The following is a 25754-nucleotide window of genomic DNA, read 5'->3' as shown; positions in this document are numbered from 1 at the left end:
TGTAGGTAAATGCGATATCCACTTTTCTCTCACTTTGGAACCAAAATGAAAATCCTATTCGAATATCGAAATCTCTTTCTTTGAGAGTGTGTATGAACTTTGGCTTCTAGGGATAGAATTTATTTTTGTGAAAAATTCTCATAGTTTCTCTGCCAACCCCTGTATCTTCTCCAATATTCTTAATATCAGTGTTTTCATTTTCAACAACTCTCAAACAAACATTGCGTAGTTCTTTTTCACTTTCCGCTAAACATTTGACTGGGACACTGTTTAAGCTCTACTGTGCTTTTATTGCTAGTGTATGTGTTCTGAAATGAGCCAATCAGCGATCATTTGCGCTCTAGATGCGTACTAGTAGAAAAATTAATACAATTAAAGCCTATTAGAAAGCTAAAGACTGAAGACCATAAACGTTTCTATTGAAAAATGTCACTAATAATTGTTATTTGCTTATGGAGTGTGCATAAATTTACCATTAGGGTTTGGAATCATCACGTTAGGAAAGAGTAAAAGTTTAAAAATGATTTGAATATCCCTAACTTATATACAAGTAAAATATAAAATATTAGTTATAATATATTGGTATTATGTATTCATTTTGATATTTTTCGTTGTAATTTTGTATAGGTGGTAGGACTGAGGGTATGGAAAGCCTTTATCTGTTTAAAAAAAATCTGTTTTTCCGTTAATCAGCTGCGGCCTTCATACGAACGACAGCTCTCAGAAGTTGAGAAACTTGTGAGAGCTAAGGACTAACGTGGTCTTACCTTTTAACGTGTGATTCCTAACACGTCCACTAATAATATACAACCTCAGCAGTTGCATCAGTGATAAAAAAGCCCTGCTGAAAACTTCGGCTATTACTTTTTATTATGCACAGTTCAATATTTACGATAAATAGACAATCTGCATTATATTGCAAAAATTTTCAAGAAAAAGGAGTACGTAATGTAGGAAAACAGAAAAGAGTATTTTTCTCTGGAATGAAAAATGATAAGAACAATTCTCTATAAATATTTTAATCTCGAGCAGTCATGTACTAAAATCACTGATTGCAAACAGTTCACAACAGATAAAAAAATAAGAATAAATTAGCTAAGTTTTTTTGGAAGATGAAATTACGTTTAGTTTGAACCATGGCTTTTCTGAAATTCTTTCATAAATTTCACTAGTAACTGGACATCTTCTAGAGAAACTGCGTTATAGAGACTTGCCCTTATTCCGCCTACTGATCTATGGCCTTTCAGCTGATACATCCTCAATTTCTCTGCTTCTACTAGGAATAACTCTTCCAGTTTATCATCTCCGCCAGCAATTCGGAATGGAACGTTCATTCTGCTGCGTGCATTTTCGTCAATGGGGCACGTGTAGAATGAGTTTGATTCTACCATTGTGTTATATAGAAGATCGCTCTTCTGTTTGGATTGCTTTTCCATTTCATCTAATCCTCCGTTTCTTTTAATCCATTGCAAGACTTTTTCCATCACGTATACCCTGCAAAAAATATTTGTGTTAAAACTCATACATATCTGTAAATGTTTATTGTACATAGAGAGGGGCGAATACATAATAAACTGGTTCAAGAATGTTTTGGTTTTCAACAAAAATAAAACCTTTCCAATTCAAAACTTTTGCAAGTATCTGAATTTTCTGCTCATTTAGAAATAATTAGATTTTTCATTAAATACTAATAGTCTAGTCCACAAATTGAAATTCTAACGTTTAGAAAAATGCGTTTCAATGATAGTACAACACACACAAATTGATATTAACAAATTAGGATGATAAAAAGGAAGGCTTCGAATTTTTCGTTAATAACATGAAAAAAAAATCCTTATATTTTTTATTGTTTATAATCGTTTACTTTTTCTTCAAACTCAAAATTGAAATTTTTCCGACAGAAAAACGAAAACAAATTACAATTCAATTGTTTATTGGGTAAAAGATCAATTAATGTTTGAAATGATTCAAAGGCGAAAGTTGCAGCTAATGTTGATCATTTGTTATAGCAGTTTCTTTATGAAAATCAAAGATTTTTTTGATATTTTTTCAGTGACCATACTTGGCAGAGGTAAATTCAGGAATGAGTCAAAATTTGTAGCATTTAGAAGATGGCGCTCCAGCACATTTCAATAGTGACGTTAGGGAATACCTTTTCAGAAGTCTAGAAGTCTAGATCTTAACCCTATTGATTTTTGCCTCTGGGGTTTTATGAAAGATGACGTGTATTCTGTTGAAATAATTGGCGAATAACAACTGAGACATCGAATCATTGAAAGTGAAATTGATTTCGTCAGAAGCCTTCTTCCAAAAGTTCGTTTAATTTTTAAACGATGCCGAATGTGTATTTAGGGGAATGGAGGCCATTTTGAACATTTGTTTTAAGAAATACCACACATTTGTACATATTTGTTGTAAAACAAAACTCTTCAGAATTGAATAAGGAAACTAGGATTTGATTTAATATAATAAACAAACGTCAAGTTATGGAAAGCAGAAGAATATTGTAATTGTGTAACAAATACTTGTAACAAATAACTAAATATAGACAAGAACGAAAAGGTGGACTGATGATTCGAGAATGTGTACGCCTAACATGCCTGCAAACAAATGATCGCGAATAATCATTGTCCATTGCGGAGGAAGTAAATGATGGGTTCCGAATTCTTTGAAATTATGTGGAAACAAACTTGAGGACTGCAATGTTGACTATCATAAGAATATGGAAGCTAATATTTTTGAGAAATGGTTTGAAAACACATTGATCCCAAATTTGGATGTGAATAGTGTAATAGTTCTTGACAACGCTTCTCCATTCGTGACAGCTCATCAAAGTACCGAACAAACATTCGGGGAAAGATGAAATACAAAGTTTTTTAATGGATTTCCATTTTTATTTTGAAGATTACTACACCAAAAACCAGTTACTTGAAGTTTTCAGACAAAAACATTTGAAAAAGTGTATGCCCTTGATAGTATTACTGAAAAGTATGGACATACCATACTGAGACTTCCCCCCTATTTTTGTGTTTTCAATCCCATCGAGTTGATTTGGGGAAGTCATCAGGCGTAAAAATAATTTTCCAAAATATGATAAGAATGTAATAGAGCTAATTAAAAAATAAGTAGTTAATATTATGGAAGAAGACTGGCAGAAAAGGGTTAAAAGAGTAATTTTAGTGGAAAAAGACTAAATGGAGATTGGACACTTCCATATTAATGGTGGAAATAAATTCATTATTGATTTAAATGACGACAGTGATAGTGAAACAGAGAATATGGAAGAAGAATTATATTATCAGTAGCTTTCGAAGAAAGTTAGTAAAGTGTTTTTGAAGCGATCGATATATTATATATATATATATATATATATATATATATATATATTATATCATTATTGTGATTTTTATACAGGGCTATTCAAATTCCTTTCTCTACATGGGGATCCCGTAAATGATAAGAGATAGAGTATCGGTTAAATTGTGGCAAAGTTGCGTATTCCTATTCAAGGATGTTGAAAAAATCGAATATAGCTTTCTTGGTTCTGGAGATATACAGGAAAAACCAAAAAATCCCAAATTATTTTTTTGCCTATATCTTCTTTATTCGCAGACATATTGAAAATCTGTCAACATTTTGCTATAGACACTTGATAACGGCTACCAGAATATTTCCATGAATCTTTTAATACAGGGTGTCATCTGACTTGGGCCATCCCATCTTTGAATTTTAAAATACGGACCTGCATTTTTTGTTGTAGTTTTTGGATAGTAGACGTTCACTTCATACTGAGAAATTGAATTTTATTTTATATTTCAAGATGTTTTGGTAATATTTGATTATAATTGGGTGAACTATTCCCTTTTAAATTACGGTCCTGGAAATTGCTTGACTGAGTTGAATAAAAACATAATAGCAACTTTCACGTCTCCCTATGTTTTTCGAGAGTTTTTTTTTCATTTTTAGGTACCTATTAATATTTTTTCCATTGCTCTGAGCGTTTTCTACAATGAACTTCGAATAAGAAAACCTTTTAATATTATTTGAAACATATCCACATCAAAAATATATTATATGTGTTTCAATAAGCAGAAAAAGAAATGATAATAACATCCGAAACGAACACTACAATTGTAATGAAAACTGAAATGAAGTAATTTATATAGGTACCCAAAAAAATTATTGGCGCAATAAATGTTCGAATTGGAGTCCTTCCATTTCGATACATTTTTAAACTCGGTTTTTCATATTATTTATTGCCCTCAATACACTTATTTGCTGCATTGTTGCGAAATCATTCAAAATCCTCAATTTCGAGTCTTTCACATAGAAAGTCTCCCATAGAAAATAGTCCAAAATAGTAAGATCTGGTGATCTTGCAGACCATCTTATTGTCCCATTATTTGTCTCGAAATGGAAGGACTCCAATTCGAACATTTATTGCACAATTGTTTTTTTGTGTATATAAATTACTTACTTCATTTCAATTTTCATTATAATTATAGTGTTCGTTTCGGATGTTATTATTGCTACCATTTTTTTTTCTGTTCATCAAAACATAATATATTTTTGTTGTAGATATGTTTCAGATAATCATAAAAGGTTTTCTTATTGTAGAAAACGCTCAGAGCAATGGAAAAAATATGAATAGGTACCTGAAAATGAAAAAAAACTCTCGAAAAACTCTACGGTACATAGGGATACGTCAAAGTTGCTATTGTGTTTTTATTCAACTCAGGGCCGTAATTTAAAAGGGAATAATTCACACGATTATAATCGAATATTACCGAAAAATCCCGGAATATATAAAATTTAATTTAATTTCTCAGTATGAAGTGAACGTCTGCGATCCAAAAACTACAACAAAAAATACAGGTCCGTATTTAAAAATTCAAAGATCGGAGTGGCTCAAGTCAGATGACACCCTGTATAAAAGATTCATGGATATATTCTGAGAGCCCACATCAAGTGCCAATAGCAAAATGTGGACAGATTTTCAATATGTCTGCGAATAAAGAAGATATAGGCAAAAAAATAATTTGGGATTTTTTGGTTTTTCCTGTATATCTCCAGAACCAAAAGAGCTATATTCGATTTCTTTACGTCATTGAATAGGTCTCTAAAATACGCAACTTTGCCACAATTCAACCGACACTCGTATCTCTTATCGTTTACGAGATCCCCATGTACAGAAACGAATTTGAATAGCCCTGTATAATCAGAAATGATTTTTGAATAACGAAATTAGTTAGTTTCCTAACTATATTATTAAAGGGGAGCTGTTGGAAGGTAAGTTGCACTATATCATTTACTTGAACTATACCAGTAACAGATTTTTTGTTACTGACCATTCACACTTTCTTATTAATATCTTTATGCCATTTTCTATCGATATTATCAACCGTGTGCAAATAAAACTCAATTGTTTATACTATTCACTTATTGATATTCATTACTGAAACTGACAGACTAATTACCGACTGTATGGTTTACCTATTAATGAATCGAGCAATATGAAAGTACATAGCACGTAAGACTTCTATTTTACGTGGTGTCATCGAGAAATCTATTTTCCAGCTTTCTCGACTTGTGATGTTACATTTCTGCCGTTTTTGAAAGGACAGCTTCTATGATAACTAATTTTGGAATTTCAAGAAAATAATCCCACCACTTTTCTCGCTTTTCCATATTTTCTCTAAAAAAATATTGTTCTTGACCTTTGTATATGTACTCAATAAACAGAAAAGTTCCTCGGGATTCATAAATAGATAAATTAATTTAATTGTTAGGCATGACAATACTTACGAGAAAGTTGCTGGTGTATTGTGCACCGAATTTTCTTTGGAGATATGTGTGAAATCGAATACTGATGGGCAACACTTCATAGGGTTTCCTAAGAGATCTTCTCTGATTATGACTACTACCACCCCAGATGGTCCTATATTTTTCTGAGCTCCACCGAAAATACAACCAAACTGAAAAGTAATGAAAATTGATTACCTTTCTGAAATTTCAGTATTTATGAAAGTATTACCTTCGATATGTCCAGTTTTTTCGTCATTATACTTGAAGACATGTCGGTTACTAGAGGTATACCATTGGTTTCAGGAATGAAAGAGTATTCAACGCCTGCAAAAATATTTCAAATTAACAATGCCGAACTAATTAAATTGGAAAACTATTTTCGCAATGTCCTTCAGTCTACTTCCAACATTGAAATAACTTTTGTAGCTATCAGAGAAAATATTCTAGAAATTAATTTTCCAAAGCTAACCAACACATAAAATATGTTTTATGGAGATTTTTCACGGAAAGTTTCTGTGATATCTTTAAGGTCTTGATGTAGAGAAAGATAATATTTCATCAGTTCGGACTTCCATTGTCTAATATAATATAAATTGATTTGAAATTCCTGAAAAAATATTAAAAAGGTTAACCGAAAATAACAATTTTACTTGAACAAAAAAACTGAAATTACAAAGAAATAACATAGAACCAAATCACAACCAAAAAACAAACATTGAAATATAAATAAAAGGTGAAAATTAAAAATTATTATTAACAAAAAATGAAAAATGAAAAATAAAAAATTGAAAGATTTCAAACCAAGTTATGTCACGACGTTTCGATTGTGGATACTAACAATCGAAAATCGAAATAACTAGGTTTGAAATCTTTTAATTTTTTATTTTTATTTTTTCTTAATAACAATTTTTTATTAATATTTCAATTTTTATTTTTTGGTTGTTGTTTGGTTAAATATTAATATTTTTTGAGTTATTAACGAAAAACTAAATACCATTTTTTCAAAATCTTATTTTGTTAATAACAATTGCAATTTTTTACCTGCACTAAAATCCTTTAAAAACATTTTTCTAGAGGTGATTCCGAATCGAATGAGCTATCGCTCATATTTTTAGGACCTTTATCTCTATTTTTCATGTTTTTGAACTTGTTGATTAGAATATAACCTCCACCGGAGACTTCTGGTCTGGTTGGATTTTCTGAACTTGAATATACGAGAGGAGCTAGTTATATGATGGAAACATGACATTGCCTTCGTATCAATTATCTTATTCTCGTATACTGAAGAAATCTAGTAACACCCAGCATTCCGTTCATATTGTATCGCATATATAATATTATTTAAACTCGAAAGTGGATTGCCTTGAAAAACCGAATGCCATGCTTATTAACAAATAATAACCATACTATTTTTTTCGAATGAAGACTGGCTGAATAACTTAAATTTATTATTTTCATTATTATTTTGGGAGGAACGCTAGCCGTTACGTTAACCACGGTTCAATCCCAACTGCTGGACGATCGATTTTCACTGCGAATCGTCCAACCAGTATTACGATTCGCATGTTAAAAGGTTAGACCACTTCGTTATCCTTAGCTCGTACGAGTTTCGACTTCTGAGCAAGGGCGGATTTACATTTAAATTTAAGAGGGGGAGGGGGTGATTTATGAATTTCGGTGTTTCTCTACAATATTATGCATTCCTCTTGAATCACTTCATCTATTTGAAAAACCCGCATCAAAATCCGTTGCGTAGTTTTAAAGATCTGAGCATACATAGGAACAGACAGCAGAAAGCGACTTTGTTTTGTTAGTGAAGTGATATTCACCAACTTGGTTCTGGTGTTTGGGAACTGTGCTTGTTTTTAACTTTCAGTTCTACCTTTCATTTCAATTTTGAATGTTGATGTCGGGTGAAGTAGATACCCCGATTGTCCCCGCCCCCCCATAAATCCACCCTTGTTTCTGGAGGGTTATCGTTCGTAAGGAGGCGGCAGCTGGTTAACGAAAATAGTTAGAAAATAGGTAGAAAAATAACAGCTTCACTACCGCGACTACCAAGACAGTCAATATGTTTCTCTGCCGTAAAAATAATCATGCTATGATTACAAAGAGCAAAACGAATTATCGAAGCAGTGCAGTAATGTCGCTCATTAATATAAATATCCACAACAGTCATTAACATTATAGAATCCTGTATTTCATCAGTTCGGACTTCCATTGTCTAATATAATATAAATTGATTTGAAATCCCTGAAAAAAATAAAAGATTAATCGAAAATAACAATTTTATTAAAACAAAAAACTGAAATTACAAGGAAATAACATACAAGCTACAACCAGAAAATTAAAAATTGAAATATTAATAAAAGCTGAAAATCAAAAAATATTATCAACAAAAATGAAAAATAAAAATTGAAAGATTCCAAACCAAGTTACGTCACGACGTTTCCATTGTTAGTATCCACAATCGTCTTCGGGTGATAACCGGACTCATTCCTCCGAGATCTGACTATTTATAGGTCATTCTGGTGCTTTCACCTTTCACCTATCCCCTCTTTTCTCTTTATGCTTCAATGGTTTTCGCGGGAGATGACCTTTTGGCGGGAATTGGTCGTTTTTCGCTTGATAAGAGGTTTCCATATGTTACGTATCTCTACGCTAGCTTGACTAAATGCATTGTTGGACAACATATACGCGGCTTCCTTGAATTTTCTCCAAAACCAGTGTTCCTCTTTGTGGATGATTTCAGCTTGAGCCCACTTGATATTATGTTGATGAGTCCAAATATGCTCTGCTATTCCGGATTTGCTGGTTTCTCCTTGCTGTGTGTGTTTCTTGTGCTCAGCAATGCCTTCAATGGCCTCTTAGTTTCACCGATGTATTGATTCTTCGCACTCGCAGGGTATCCGGTAAATGCAATTCTTTGAATCGCAGTCCGCGTTTGGTGGCCTGTTTTTTGTGAGACTCTACGGATAGTGTTCCCAGATCTGAAGCAGGTCCTGATGTTATACTTGGACCCAATCCTTTCCGATAATCCTCTGATGTAGGTAAGTACAAGTTCTAGTTGTGGCGGTTTCTCTTCCTTGTGGAGCTCTTGCTGTCTTCTAGCTAAAGCCTGTTCTACCACCACTCCTTTGTATTACAGAGCTCGAAAGCACGGCCTAGTAGAGTCTTGATGATTCCTCTCTTAGTCGATTGATGGTGGTTGGCTTTCTGGTTCAGATACTGTCCTGTGTGAGTGGGTTTTCGATATACAGATGTTTCCCATTTAGTGTCGGTCCTCTTCACCAATACGTCTAAGAAAGACAATTCGTTGTGGACTTCCTTCTCCATTGTGAACGTGATGGAAGGACTTACGTTGTTGATGTGCTTCAGGAAAATGTCTAGTTCTGCATTCCCATGGTTCCATATTATGAAGGTGTCGTCTACGTATCTCAACCGAAGACGATTGTGGATACTAACAATCGAAACGTCGTGACGTAACTTGGTTTGGAATCTTTTAATTTTTGTTTTTTATTTTTGTTAATAACATTTTTTAATTTTCAGCTTTTATTTATATTTCAATTTTTTATTTTCTGTTTGTAGCTTGTATGTTATTTCCTTGTAATTTTAGTTTTTTGTATTAGACAATGGAAGTCCGAACTGATGAAATACACCACGAAACATTGTCAACCACCTTCAAACAAACATTATAGAATCCTATTTACATTTTTGTTATGTTCTGTGTTATGTTCGTTTTGTTATGTGTAATGTTCTGTGTCTGGACATTATATCCGACAGACATTTATGCAAGATACCTCACATATGTTAGTCTTGCAGATGTTTCTCGAGGTGATACCTCTAAATCGGTCTGTAGGTGATTTATTTGATTGATTTCAGCGTAGTACTGCTGCTGGATGAATGGGAAACATCTGATATCTCTATGAGGTATCTTGCATAAATGTCTGTAGGATATAATTCCATGTCAAGTGTGGTATTCGCCAGGAAAGTAATTGTTATCCGGCAGGCATTTACCGCTATCTTTGTTGTTGTAGAATTCAAACTTATTTTGATTTCTGTCTGTTATTTTCATAAGTATCTGCCTCCAATTATATTTTCAAAATCATATACTTACAGTTACTTTGTTATGTAATTGATGCATTAGAGTATTTTTGTCAAAAAAAGAATAAAAAATTATTCTTTTAAGCATAGGCATTGAATGCTAAGGCATTAAAAATGTCACTTCTATGATCGATAAATGTCACTGAAATTGCCGTTTAATGCCAATTGGAGAACAAAATATTTTTTGATGTAGTATTTTGAACGAAATATCAAAAAGATACTATGAACGCTACTTACCATCAACAGTTTCGTTATCACAATAATAAACGTAAGAAGCATTTGGATTCATTTTCCATGTGCTCTGATCTGGAATACTGCCTGGTTTGTCGGCTTTGGGAAATACTAGATTCACTTCTCCATATTTGGCAGCCTCTTTGGCGGCTTTACCCGACCAAGTGCCTGTTACTGCATAATCTGCGGATCCAGTTCTATTGATGAGATTCATCGCAACCGCTGCAAAGGCTCCACAACCTCCACCTTGCATGAATAGAATTTTGTAATTGTCGGGAACATTTCTGTAATTGAATCATTATTTTTTTTCAATTTGCGTCTTCGAGATTATGAACCCATCTAATAACTTATTGGTACTAATTCATTATTCATCAACGACTTCCATTGTTTTCATTTGATCAAACTAGAGGTCACATTCATTGAATTTGTTTTCCATTTATTAAAAGTGGTCATGAATGCAATTTAAACGTAGAATGGCAAAATACATTTACGTCCAACTAGCGACTGTTTCCGATGCGAACGCCAAAAAAATTACTTTCATAAGCACATTTTGGATTCCTTGGATTAGGTTAATTATTGAAATTTTCTTCAATGAAAACAAAAAGAAGAAATATGTCCCATGTTACTTGCTGATAAATGAAGATTTTTTGAAATTGGTTTCGCAGTTTTTAACTTCATTCATCTCAAACAATTTGTTTTCTTCAAAATATCAGTTTGAAATTAGATATGGAATTAGTGTAAGAAATATCCTGCAATATTTTCCATTTCAAACAAAAATGGCATTCTGTGAGTTACAGAGTATTTACAGCGGAAAATTCAACGTCACAGTAACTCTGCGAAGAATTATTGACATTTACTATTTGAAATCAATGCTAGAACAGTCAACACGGTCAAACGCGGACTCTTGTATTCCGGTTCTTTAACAAACAAAAAAATCTGAACAAAGGTAGAAAACCCAGTGGGTCTGGCTCACTGTTCAGGAACTAAGAACTAAGTTCTATTTACATAGACCAAAGCAACAACTATTCGATGTTGTGTTTGTTTATTATAAAAATACCCAAAGAGGGAATGCGTCTGGAGGATCAACTGAAAGTAACGGTAGTGTAAGAATTGAATTTGTTGATAATAACTTGATTCATTTTGTAGTTTTATACCAATTTCGGTTACCCGATTTTTTTTGTTTCTTCACAATTTTTTTTGTGAATCACGAACCTAGTTACATTATAATAATGATTTATTTTTATTTAACAGTTGCCATCAAACTCAAAAAATTTCATTTTGTGATTCATTAGAGTTGCAAAGAAAACAATTTTCAAGAATCTTTGAAAAAAAACTATGGGTACATAATGATACATACAATCAATATTGTAGTATGGGATGACGAAGCTCAGGTGTACAACTATCATAAGATATCAATTACAGAAGTTTAGATTATCACGAATATTTATTAATTTGACTGGAGTTTTATCTCAACACCAAATCGTTATTTTTAACACCTCGACAGGTGTTTCAATCACCAAGTGATCATCTTCAAGAGGAAGATTAAACTAATCAAATTGAACTATTGATGGTTTGGTGTTGTAATATTCATTACTACACCAAAGGTTCCAAACAGTTCATCACATATACTAATAATTATGAAAATTTCAGTGATATTATTTCGTGAAATGGAACATAATCGCAATTAGATGTTCTCTGAAATTGAACGAAACGTAACTTAATCCGTTTACTGTTTTATTTAATTGTAACATACTTGAACGCAAATCGGACCACCCCAAATACTCGTAAAGCTGTAAGCAGTGCCGGATTAGCCACGTAGCAAGAGTAGCAAATGCTAGGAGCCCCGCGACAGAAAGGGCCCCGCGGTCCAACACCTGTCTGACCGTAAAAAAATATCAATTCAGATAGGAGTGTAAAAATATTTTGCTAGACTATGCTACACTCCCACCTGAAAATCGAAAAGATTTTGTCACGTTAAATCTCATCTGACATTAATCATTTATATTTATATGGTATAAAATATACTTATTAGATAGGAAATTAATTAACTAATAGATTTGACAAGTTTTCGAGTCTATCAATTAACGTTCATGGTAAAATAAGTGACTTCACTTTTAACGTTAATGTTTTAATGTTTATGGTGTTGGATTACTACAACTCCTGATAAATATATTTTTTTTTATTTTTCGTAATACTATTGAGCAGATCCCTTTTGAAAATTGCGTTTCACTACTTTTCGGTTTGATTATAATCGATTACTATATAAGGTAATATTTTTTTAAGCACAAATATTTTAAGGCGTGTTCGGGCCATGAAAGTGAACAACTTTTCACAGTGAACTTATGTTGAAAAATTAAAACGAATTTTCGGTTTCCCATACAAAGTTGTTGATCAGCTGATCAATTTCCTATGGGAAGACCAAAATTTTGTGACCTATGTTTCATGGCGAAGGTTGTTCAGTTTCATGGTCCGAAAACATCCTAAAACATTTGCGCTCAAAAAAGTATGGCTTTATATAATATCTAATTTATTTCGAGAAAAAGGCGAACTGTTTATTTTTTTAACTCAGTCATGATCTGTGGTTGCTTGATTTATTATAAAATATACATTGATTTCATGAGTGAATAAAGGAATATATAGGACCTTTTTTGAATCGATTATCATATCGATCATGTTTCGAGATTATTGAGAGTTAGTGACAGTACTATGCCTATCAATTTTGAGCAAGGTTTTGCTTAAAGAAGTCGATATTGAATGTGTCATCTCTGAATTTGCCCAAATCAAATCCAGAAAAGTTTCTTTGTATCAGTTTTGTTTTATTTAATACCCTTAACTTTAGAACATATAGCAAACCAAGGGCTTCTTGACAGAATTGCTACAGGCCACGCGCTGGCTTAACCCGGCACTGGCTTTAAGTATATAAAAGTTCACCTCTGGACCACATTATACTATATACAGTAATCCCAGTTCGGGTGATTTTTGGTTTGAATTTTCTACACGCAGACCCAGGCGCAGGTCTGCGCAAACGACGAGACGGGCACGCAACCCTTCCATAGTTGTCGAATTTCATGGGTTTCACCCAATCTACTGAAAAATTTGTTTGTTGAACACTACACAATTACTTTTTTACTTCTTCAAGTCCTAAATAGTACTACATAATTAAAAAAAATAGGCTCTAGAGATTCTCAAATCTTGAGTGATGAATTCGATTAGGAATATTTTCAATAATTGGCCCTTAATATAATCGAATCTGCAAACTCGTCCGTCATCTTTAATTCTCAAATCAATAAATTAATATACTATTACTATATTTAGCCCCAAAAATCACTACAAAGAAATTTCGCATAGATTCGTACCATGGTTCACGAATAACAAAATTCATTCTTTATCTTGTCTTTTTTTTTGTTGAAATGAAAATATATTTTGGTCACATCCGAATATGAACATCTACCGATCCCATGAATTTTTAAAATCTACTTGAAACATAGTTCATCATTGTCCAAATGATCTGTTTTACTTGAATATTACACAAATGCAAAATTATCATTTGTACAATTTTCTCAGGTTCCCAACATGGTTTTCATCGATTGTATTTTTTGGAGCAGTTTATATGAATAGTTGTTATGTTGAGCAGTGTTTAGACGCTTTGGTTGAGATTGTAGTGGGGAGAAATGTCATCAGTGTCAAATACGTCAGCATTGCAAAAACAAACTCCTGGACACCAACATCAAAGGGACCAACGCTAAGTGGGACTACTGTATAAAAGTATATCTACTGTGTCTGGACAATCGAAACTACTATTTTCTTTTACATTTATTTTTGTAATGCGGGCTTCACACGTGCTCTAAGATAGGTGTCCAATTCAACAATATGAAAGCTAAGAAGATATCGAAACCCTGATTCCAAATTCCAACGACTCATTATCTACAATTTTCAATGGCATAAGGCTCTAGTCAACTGATATTATAAGCTAGGACTGTTATGCAGTTGACAGGCCAATCTGCTAATGAAATTTGAACCGGCCACCGGCTGATTTTTTACTGTACCATCATGAAGAATATTTCGTGATAAGTCCAGTGTCGGATTCAGGATTATCACTCGAAGACGATTGTGGACACTAACAATAAAAACGTCGAGAAGTAACTTGATTTGAAACCTTTTTTTTATTATTTGCTTCATTTATCTTTATTACTTTTTTATTTTTCTACACATATATGCCCTCAATTTTTATTGAATATCACACTCCCATACTCCAACTAACTCATCCGAATATTTCGATTCGGTTATTTTTGGTTTTATTGTAATTGAATATCCATTCATTTAAAATTTGTTTTCTTAGATTGCAAATCTGTTTTTTTCAGAACATATCATACATTCCATTGAAGTAAAAAAAAAACTCGCGATATTATTATTCTTTCAATATTTAGTTCTCAATATGTTCATGATTTTTTTCATAGAGGTCGCCGTTTCTCTCACATTTGGAATACAAATCATGATATTCATATATTTCATAAAATATGAAATCTGGAAACTGTCAAAGCTATAAAATACTGAGTTGTATTTTTTTTTTAAAAAAGTTCAGACTCTTTTTAGTTACCTACCGATTTCAAAACATTCGGAATTAAATTCATTATACAGATGATTCTTTTTTGAAACTATCGAAAGTCATAGAAAACTACGTGCATACAGTGCATTTCTTTAATGTCCCCTCTCCTTTTATTTTTTGAACGGGTCAACTAAAAAAATTGAAATTTGGGATGATGAAATTGTTGCATGAACACTTTATTTTGAAGTGAAATTGACAGGATGACAGATGAAACCTCAAGGGGGGTATTGTGACATATCATTTTGAAGCTCCTGACGAATACTTCACAACCCTAGAATATGAAGTTAATATCTTCACCTACTACAAAATGGCGGAACATTTACTAATTTCCTTAAGACAAACACATTAATATCGATATTTCTAGAAATCCTTTTTATCTGCCATATGGCAATTCCAACAACCCGATAAGGTTTGTTAGGTTATTTTTTGTTTATATAAACGTCAAAAATGTCAGTACGACAATGAACATCATTGTTCAGTTACAATATTCTCATTTAGTTTTCGATTTTACTAGTAGAAAGGTACGACGTCAACAATCTCTAAAATGGTCAATTCTTGTCCATTGGAAGAAAAAATTGAAGCGATTTTTATTTACAGTGCGACGCGTAACTTTCACGAGACCGAAAAGATTTTCAATGAACCTTTTCCGAATCGTCCTATCTGTAGAAAATATTTGAGGGAACTTGTATCCAAATTCACGACTACCAGTAGTGTACATAACAAAAAGCCCCCAGGTCATCCGTCCATTCCGGAAGAACAGCAAGTGCAAATAATTGGTGAGATGGTAGTAAATCCTAAACAGTCTACTTATTCCTTCGCGAATGTTTGTGAGGTCTCTCCTTCTACTGTGTGGAGACTTTTGAAAAAGAATAGGTATCATCCATATAAAATTGAAATGGTACACTAATTAACTGAAGATGACCCTGATCGAAGAACAGAATTCTGCGAAATAATGACAAAAACCATTGCATTGCATCCTACCTACCTCCACAATATTTGTTTTAGTGACGAATGTATTTAAACGGCAATGTTCACAGGCAAAGTTGCCGTTATTGGAGTGACACCAACCCTCACGTTTTCCGGGAAACAGATACTCAATATCCTGAAAAAATTCACGTTTCGGCAGGAATATTGGGAAACCATATTGTAAGACCTCTATTTATTGATAAAAATTTAACAGGAAAACTGTATTTGAATATGCTGGAAGCTACTGTTGACCCTCTCATCACTGAAATCGTCAAAGCGAATCCTAATGAATTCGATATGGATATTGTATTCCAACAATATGGAGCACCACTACATTACTCCAGACAAGTGAGAAACCATTTGGATACTACTTTTCCCGGTCGTTGGATTGGCCGTCGAGGTCCTACAGAATGGTCAGCCGGCTCGCCAGATTTGACATCTTTGGAATTGTTTTTATTGGGGCTATTTGAAGCAAAATGTGTACGAAAATGAACCTGCTTCAATATTGGATATATAAATATTCGTAGAAATATTGACGTTACTGTGTTCGAAAATGTTCGGCGTGAAATATCGGATAGGCTGTTCATATGTCAAGAAGTTCAAGGCAACCATTTCGAGCATCTTCTGAACTGACCTCAAGCTCATTACCTCATATTATGTAGACTTTCATATTATGTAAACTTTCAAGATGGCGCCCAGTCGCCATCTTGAAAGTTTCATCTGTCAATTTCAAATCAAAATAAAGTATTCATGCATTAATTCCATTATCCCAAATTTCAATTTTTGAGTTGACCCGTTCAAAAAATAAAGGGGGAGGGGCATTAAAGAAATACACTGTATGTTGTAATTGCAAGAGATGCATGATTTTAGTTATCGGGGATGAACTACTTGATGTATCAGAAAGCTTGAATTGGCCTGTTTCGCAATTTGAGACCACTACCTTGTTAGTTTTGTTTGAACAACCTGATTGACAATGAATAAGCCAGTGTAATCGACATTGTTGAAAACCTAGATCTTATGAACTTCGTAAGTTCATGTTTATTTGTAAAGGGATAATAACAATGAGGCGTCTTGTTATGCTATACCTACATAAACCCGAGTTTATGCTACAGATAAACAATCTCTTCACCCTTTGAGACACGAGAACACTTCTTATTGTCTGGTGGTCAAAAACGCCGCAATCAATCATTCTTTGAGACCAAGCGGGGAGACACTGTAAAACTGTAAAAATTGTAAAATTAGGATTCGTTTATCTTGTGGAATTTAAAGCAACTGAAATGCTGTGTTCTTTCTTCCAAAGCATAATGGTGGAAGATATGTCTGTTGCAAAAAACTTTCTTTAGATGAATGGGGCTTTTAGAAATTCATCTTCACCCTTCCACCGCTAGAAGTTACCTTTTGGTAACTTCTGGCGATCTGCGATTCTGGGATATTGAAGCTTTTTCAACTAGTACAATGAAAAACAATTCGTGCATTAGCGACCATCCTCAAACTAATGACGTTATAGGATCACAAGTAGGTTTACCGATGAAAAGTGTGCATTGAGTCATTTTTCATCCATTCGATAATAACATTATCCTAAGGTGGATTAAAGGGTACGACAGGAGTGAAGGCAATCGCATTACAGCCAAGGAAGCGCCAGGACTAAGAATTTTAGGACCTAGTGGCACCTATGGCCTGATGACTTCGACAATTGCGGAACTAGCCAAACGTCACACCCATGCTCAGTCCCTAAAGAGATAGGACGGAATCAAAGTATGCAATCTTGCCAGGATCACCTTGGGCGACCCTGGGAAGCTGGCGCCGAAGAAATATCTGGCGATGACCAGGAAAAATCTACGCTTAACAGTAGGATTTCTGACTGGCCACTGTCACCTAAGGAAACACCTCCACAATATGGAGCTAATGGACCCACCTCTGTGCAGGATATTTGAACAGAAAGATGAAACTGTCAGGCATGTCCTATGCCTATCGTCAATAAGAGAGTGTGTGTTCGGCGAGTCTTGGCCTAAACCTGCCGATATAAAGATGTCTCCCAGAGACCTGTCAACCTTCCTGGAAAGGACAGGATGGACGATGACCTAGGAGGACAACTACTCGGGAGGATGTAAAATGGGTCACATGTGGCCTAAGTGCTGTAAGCCTACACTCACTCACCCTACTCTACAGATACAGATCCGTTTGATTTATGGTCTCTCGCCTATGAAGCACATACCCTTGAAGTAAGAAAAAATAATGTTTCTCAGAATTTTCTCAAATACACGTATTTCATTCTTTCAATAGTCAGTTCTCTCCAGCTTAAATATATACATGCAGATTTCTTTGGTATTTTGTTTCGAACTTATCAAAAAGTAAATATTATTTTTCCAACATATCATGTCCGAGACGATTGTTGAGAAGCACAGTTTGCGTTAGATTTTTTGTCTGAAACGAAAGTTCGAACCTTTCAATAGTATGAAAAGATGGTGATCGTTTCAATTATCAATTCATTGATCTATGGTATGATAGGAACTGGATATATATCGTTTCAATTATCAATTCATTGATCTATGGTATGATAGGAACTGGATATATATGAACGTTTCATCCTCTTGTTTGTTTTTTTATGCGGTCAGAACGCCTTAGTGCAGGTACTCCAGGTACTGTAGGTGAATTTGCCTGTATTTGGGTTACATCAGGTAATATCCTTTGTGTTGGAGTTTGTCTAGGTTTACTGTTTCTAGTGTGTATTGTTTTGTGTAGTATATTGAATGTTAGGTCTTGTTATCTTTTGGTTTGTATTTGTTCCTCGATAAGTGAATTATGACTTTAAAATTTAGGGATGTTTAAGTTTTCCCAGATGTCCATACGGTTTCCCTTATTTACTTGTTTTATGAGTTTTATGTTTTCTGGTGGGGGGAAATTATGTTTGTTTTGTATGGCGTGCGTTGCGAGGTTTGATTTATATACTATTGGGTTTATGTATGCCTTTTTGTGCTCGTCGTACCTTTGGATCAGTTTTTTATTGGTTTGGCCGATATAGAATTTGTTGCAGTCCGAGCATTGTATGCTGTACACTACGTTTAGGATTTTGCCTTCTTCTTTTTATAGCTGTTTATTTTTTGTGTTATTTTCATGTTTGGTTTGTATGTGATGTTGATGTTCAGGAGTTTGAAGACGTTTGTTAGCTTTTTGGTTTGGTGACCTACGTATGTAGGTATGATTCAGAAATTCAACACGAAGGATATTATCGGATGTAATTCATATACAGGCAAATTCACCATATATATATATATATATATATATACAGAGTGACCCATTTGAAAGCGGGCCACCTCTCTAAAACTGTTATTTATTATCCGATTCAGAAGTTTTTTTTTTCAATAGATAGAGCGTCAATAGTTCTATTAGAGTGCTGTGAAGTCGAAATATAAATAAAATTTTCAAGGCCTACTTCGAATTTTTTTCAAGGTCAAAAATCCAAAAAACATACTAGCGATTTTTTTATATGAAATTTGACGACGCCACTGGATTTGTGATGCTTTCAAATGGTTGTGACTGAAATTTCAAGATAAAATAATGTTTTTTAACAGAAATATGGCATAAGTAAAATATACCAATCACTGTCAAAATAATTCAAATAGTTGTATATTAAATAACAATTTTGTAAATAATATGGTTTGAAATACTTCTTCAGAACATAACAACTTTATGTGCGATATAGTTATCTTTATTAGCACACTGCAGTTTGTTGTCAAAGAATAGAAATACACATCTTTATATCATAATATAATTATCAATATTAAAACCATAAATGAACCACTACAAAAGAATGTATTAACATGACAATGCCCACACATTAAATTTTGGACTGTTCCACCAAATCTCCATTCAATTCGATACATTTATCATATCGTTTTCTAATGTTAACCAAAACATTCAATAATTGATTTGGGGTGATATCTCTGCAAGCCTGTCTTATTCTTTCACGCAGTTCCTCTTTGCTCGTTGGGCGAGTTTTGTATACTTTTTCCTTAACGGTGCCCCATAAAAAAAAATCAAGTGGAGTCAAGTCCGGGGATCTGGGGGGAAACTCAATCAGTGAACTATTTCGCCCTATCCACCGATTAGGAAAATTTTCTTCCAGCCAATCTCTAACAATCCTGCTATTGTGGATGGAACAGCCATCTAATTGAAATAGAATATGGGCCTCTTCTGCTAGTGGAAGTTCATCCATAGCGTTGGAAAACTCGTTTTTCAAAAAATTCAAAAAAATTTGACCATTCAAATTGTTTTCAAAAAAAAAGGGGCCAATTATTCTGGTATGTAATATTCCGCACCAAACATTTATTTTTGGGAGTACTGTCTTCTGCAATTTATTATCCAATGTGGATTTTCTTCCGTCCAGTACCTTGAATTTTGAGAATTAACTGTTCCATTGGTTGTGAATGTTGCCTCGTCACTGAACAAAATTTTTTTCAGAAAATTCCTGTTATTTAGATATTCTCCTTGAGCCCATAAACTATACTCCATCCTCTTTTCATTATCGCCTTCTTCTAAGGTGTGAAGAAACTTTGGTTTAAAGGGCTTCATATTATTATATTTCCTAAGATTTCTCCTTATTGTTTCACGCGGTAAGTTGATGTCCAAACTTGCAATTCTCACACTTGTTTTCGGATTATTATTAAAATAATTTCGAATTCGTTCAGAATTATTTCGTCTCTGCCTTTGTACAGTATTAATATTCTTCAGGATATGTTTACTAACAGCTCCATACTGATTGAAAATTTTGTTTACTCTTCCAACTGTAGCTCTGCTAATATTTCGACGCTCCGGATGCATGTTATTGAAAATTCTACATACTTCCCTTTCGGATCTGTCGTTGTTACCACGAAGTTTTACTATTTCAATTTTCTCCTGCAAAGTCAAATTATCTGCCATACTTCTTTATTAGTGTAGGTACTTGAAGAGTTATAAACTTCACTATTAATACTGACAAATTTGCGTCTTTTCGTCTTTTATTTTAATGACTTGTCATCTCCACGGCAACTTAACTTTCAAAGCCTTCTAATAAAAATAATATTTTCGAAATGTGGCATCCCAAACATGTTTGAATGAAACCAAGATATGTAGATATTCGGAATAACTGACAACCACCAAAGAGGAACTGCGTGAAAGAATAAGACCAGGCTTGCATAAATGTTACCCCAAACCAATGATCGAATTTTGATCGAATCTTATGATTAGTTAGCATTAGAAAATGGTAGAATAAACGTATCGAATTAAATCGGAAATTAGTTACAAAGTACGGAAATTAATGTCTGGGCACTCTCATCTCAATCCATTTTTTTGTTGTAGTTCATTTATTTCATCAGTATTGGTTATTATTGATTATTGAATATTGATTACTATTTGATGTAAAGATGTATATTTCATTTCTCTGATGACAAAAAAACTGCAGTGTTTTGATGGACATAACTATCTTCTATACTTTATGGAGTTCTGTTTGAAAGAAACATAATTTGACACCATTTTGAATAACTGCTGTTTACAAGCTCGACTGCTAACGACGTGAAAGAGCATTTTAAACGATATTATTAATAATATTGTGATTTAATATGACGACAATTCGAAATATTTAGATAAAGTGATAAAAATTTTACTTATGCTATATTTCTGTTAAAAAAACATATTTCATCTTGAAATTTCAGTCACAACCATTTGAAAGCATCACAAATCCAGTGGCGTCGTCAAATTTCATATAAAAAAATCGCTAGTATGTTTTTTGGATTTTTGACCTTGAAAAAAATTCGAAGTAGGCCTTGAAAATTTTATTTATATTTCGACTTCACAGCACTCTAATAGAACTATTGACGCTCTATCTATTGAAAAAAAAAACTTCTGAATCGAATAATAAATAACAGTTTTAGAGAGGTGGCCCGCTTTCAAATGGGTCACTCTGTATATATATATATATATATATATATATATATATATATATATATATATATATATTACAATGTAGGTTTTCACGGATGGTAGAATATGATGTGTTGTTCTTCCGGGTGTTCATCCGTTGGGTACGGATGAACACCCGGATGCCATCTCACCTCCCCCCATCTAGGGGGAGGTGAGTGCCCGCTCGCGGCTGGAGGCTACTGAGCCTCATCTCCAACTGGCGTTGGCCTCTTAGGGGCAGCGGCTCCGCTAGCGGGTAAAGGGATACAGGGCTGCGGTAATCCATTCATGGGTGCATTGCAGCCCCATTATGAGGCACTGGACGGCTTACGCTGTTCCGTGATCCTCGCCTGCTTCTGTACGGATCCAAGCGTTCGAGGTGTCGGGGCTTGCGGTCCTTCCGGGCTCTAGTATCCGAGTCTAGCCTTGGAGGGCACCAAGGCAGACGCTTGAGGTGTCGGAACCCGGATGGACGGAGCTACTAGTATCCGAGCTTAGGACCCCGGCCGGCCACTTCCGGGACCATATTCCCAATTGATTTGGCATGGCTGGCGGGGGCAGGTGTGCGACGCGAGCACTCTCTGGCGAAAGAAGATCTTAGTTAACTTGTACGAACGTTCGGTCGAACGCTGCCGATGGTCCTGTCTCTTGGTTAGCCACACTAAGTAGATGTAAGGAAGCAATTCCGGGTTCGGTGAGCGGGAGGAAGCCCTGCGAAATCCTGTTGGTGTGGGGTGAGGGGCGGTACCCGCAAGGATTTCCCGAAAATCCACCCCTCCACGCCCGATCGCATCCAACGCCAGGGTACGTCTGGGGGGCCTAACCGGCCCCCCAGGCCCCCCGGTGCGGTCGTAACTATGACTCTCTTAATGGCATTATCAAGACGAGTTACTGCTTCGATTCGAGAGGTGTAACTGATGTTAGGTTCTTCTTGTGGTGTTTTTATATGGTTTCGCTTGCGTAAGTTGTATGGATTTGTTACCTGTTTTCCTACCTGACGGTTTGAGATATATATATATATATATATATATATATATATATATATATATATATATATATATATATATATATATATTTTGATTGATGCAACTAATTTTCCTTTATTTTGAGTATTTCAATATTAAATTCTACAAAAAGGATTCTATTAATTATCTGCGAGCACTTTCGACAGCTGGTCGTACTGTCATCTTCTAGGCACTCCTCTAACTAAATTTGTGCCTCAAAATACTGACAGTATTTTAAGGCACAGTTATCGAAAAAAGATGCCCCAACTGAAGATATTGAAATTCAACTGTTTTCACAGCCTCCTCGATTGTACTATTCATTTTATTAACAGCAATTACTTGATTCCTTCAATATAATACACCTACGAACTGAATATATATATCTTGAAAATATAATGGCATAATTACTGAAATAGTAATAGGGAGATCTATTTGGAATAAAAAAGTTTGTATTATTTCGGCAATACTGCCAATGATAAATTTTACCCTTTTCAACGATAGATCCATCTCAAATTTGGTACTAATATTGGGGTGAAATACTGAAATAATAATGAATGTATTAAAAATATCAATCTACAACATAAAAATTTATACATCCATAAAAGATCGATACCTTTTTGATTTAACCAACTTTTCAATATAACTTTACAATCAACTATCATAATTATACTATTGAAATATTTCACTTCTTATACTTACAGTAATTCTCTAATGATTGCTTGGGCATCTTTGTTAATTTTGGAGTATTCTTTGCCCCTATGACTCATCTCTATCAAACTCATTCCGCTATCTTGGTAAGAGAGAAATTCCTTTTGAACATCTTCTAAAACCTACAAATAATATGTATTTTCAGACACACTTCATGTAATATTTGATTATGTTATCTCGAAAACCAAAATAAAGTGATAATTTATTTATGTAGTTAGTGGACATTTCGGATAAGACTTAAAATCTAATATCCAAGTATATGTAGGAACAAGTCTTCGCATATTCAGTTACTCTAAAATATTCATGTAAAGTAATACCCAAAACATAGAATCATGAAATTGGTAAACTCTAGTGGCATATTTTTATCTGAGAAGGTCAATTTCGACTTTTAATCGTACCTCAATAACTTCTTTGTTATTGATTTCCCGCTAATTTGAAAAAAAACATAATGATAATCTTGTTTGAATTGAAATGTGGGAAATTTCCAAAGTGTTCCATGTATGTGAGAAATTATATCTTAAATAACTCTTTCATGTATATTATATTGGGTAACGTTCCTGTGTTTCAATTCTTTAACGAATTGTTATTATATTTATAATTCAGTGTTCATATGAAAGTAAATATTTCGGGAGGGTTTTTTATTCCAGTTTGAATCTGAATGTAAACCTTTTGGTTCAAAATTGTTGAGATCAGTCAATAACATTAGACTTTTGAATACTTTTGAAATTCTAGAAATAGCAAAGTTGGACACAAGAACTATAAACAGCGAAAGAGCGACAAAGGTTCCATTACAAATAGCACATTTAAAATGTAGCGGAAAAATGTGTATTCAATGTACAATGTAAGAGAGGAATATGAGTATTCATATGAAAAAAGGTCAGCATTTCACATTGGTATTGACATTTTAATAACGGATATTTTTTGAAGAAAAATTTTGAGATCAACAGACGATTATCTCTCACAAAGGGCGGTAAGTCAGAACGAAGTATCTGACAAGTATGAAGTATTCTCATAGGTAGATACGTATTTTTCAAAAATATCTATTTAACAGATAATAATGTCGGTTATTAATTTTAATGATCAGACGTTAAAACTATATTAGTTTGGAGTCTCAAAATAATCAATGGAACCTAAATTCAGGAGAATATTGTGGAAGTGAGGGAATGTCGTTCTTTATCAATTAGAAACAACTTTGAAAAGTTCAGGAGGTTATCACTGATAATTTTTTAAAGAATTATGAATACTGAAGAGTGATATAAGAATAAAATTTGGAAACATAGGGTTTGTGGAAGACAAATTTCATTCCTACTCGATAAAACAGTTCAATAGGAATAACTTCAAATAAATAACACAATATCAGTTATTGAAAGAAAGTCATTTTTTGTGGAGGAAATCAGGGTTTTTATCGAACTTTTTTGGGTTGTTTCACCTTTCATGTTGAGATAAGTAGGCAAAATTATTGAATACTTACAAGTTACTGATAACTATAACATTTTTCTCAGTGAAAAATATGCAGTAATTTATTGGGACGAACTAAAGAGTTTGCCCTTTCTACATCTGTATAAACTTATTAAATTGCAATTTTTATATTTTTCAGATTATGGGAGTTAAGATACTCAAAATAAGGTCGATGAAAAAATAATATTTACTAACGGAAAGTTACTGGAAGATGAAGTGAAAATAAACGGTAAAACAATGAATAGAAAATATCGTCGCGGTTTAATGCGTACTTATTAAAATTCAATAAAAATTATCAATTTGTGTATTTTTTTTGTCATTCAAATTAATTCACAAAACAATAACGACTTCCTTAGAATGCCAGGTATTTGCCTTTCACTCCTGTAATTAGTAGGAGTTTTACAAAAAAACATCCAATAGTTTTCGAACTAAAATCCATTTTCACTTTCAATATAAATTTTTCGAAAGTATCCTCACCTCTCTGGGTAATTTGGCTGGACCAGCACCAAAATTCAAAGCCGACTGTGCACTACCCATTTTCTTTTACTAATTACACTTTCAAAACAAACAATATAAACCACAGACACGTTCGACTAACAGCTAGACTAGTTTTGTAACTTAAAACTTTTGAGTACTGATCGATTTTCTTCCTGCTCGGTTATAAAGACGGAATGAACGATTGCGTTTTGTTTTATGATGAAACGCCAGTCGAAATTAAGTAGGCTTAATGGTGGAGGGGATTCGCAATCGGTTCATAGTGTAGCAGAGGCGATGAAACTGCGGTATAAGGTAGAAAAGAGAATGGAATCTTTCGCAAAATTTATTACTGGAAAAAGGCGAAAAGGAGACGGGCTATTGTTTCTTCAGCTCGGCAATGAATAGTCTGGTTCACAATGTGCCATTTTATCGAAAACCTGACTTTTAAGGCCGAAAGT

At 33.8% G+C, this 25754-nt stretch overlaps 1 protein-coding gene across 1 annotated transcript; it reads right to left on the bottom strand.

Annotated features, from left to right (window-relative positions):
* Nucleotides 1–1003: 1003 nt before the first annotated feature.
* On the bottom strand, nucleotides 1004–25502 carry LOC111507922 (phosphoserine aminotransferase). The gene is made up of 6 exons (XM_023163307.2): nucleotides 25297–25502; nucleotides 23353–23483; nucleotides 10147–10424; nucleotides 6035–6129; nucleotides 5806–5975; nucleotides 1004–1494 (listed from the first exon to the last, which is right to left on the bottom strand). The coding sequence occupies exons 1-6, from the start codon at nucleotides 25354–25356 to the stop codon at nucleotides 1125–1127; spliced, it is 1104 nt and encodes a 367-aa protein (XP_023019075.1). The 5' UTR covers nucleotides 25357–25502; the 3' UTR covers nucleotides 1004–1124.
* Between the last annotated feature and the right edge of the window lie 252 nt (nucleotides 25503–25754).

Source organism: Leptinotarsa decemlineata, unplaced genomic scaffold (assembly GCF_025532065.1).
Source record: "Leptinotarsa decemlineata unplaced genomic scaffold, Ldec_3_MD MMD2_tig00000199_RagTag_RagTag, whole genome shotgun sequence".
Lineage (NCBI taxonomy): Eukaryota > Metazoa > Arthropoda > Insecta > Coleoptera > Chrysomelidae > Leptinotarsa > Leptinotarsa decemlineata.
This window is presented reverse-complemented; position numbering and strand designations above follow the sequence as displayed.

Bases quoted from the DNA above. Each gene is read 5' to 3' on its own strand.
- LOC111507922 (XM_023163307.2), bottom strand. From the start codon at position 25,356: ATGGGTAGTGCACAGTCGGCTTTGAATTTTGGTGCTGGTCCAGCCAAA. The intron at 6,130-10,146 runs GTAAGTAGCGTT...ATATTTTTGCAG, and splicing joins TGATAACGAAACTGTTGATG to GCGTTGAATACTCTTTCATT. The intron at 1,495-5,805 runs GTAAGTATTGTC...TATTTTTTGCAG, and splicing joins AATACACCAGCAACTTTCTC to GGTATACGTGATGGAAAAAG.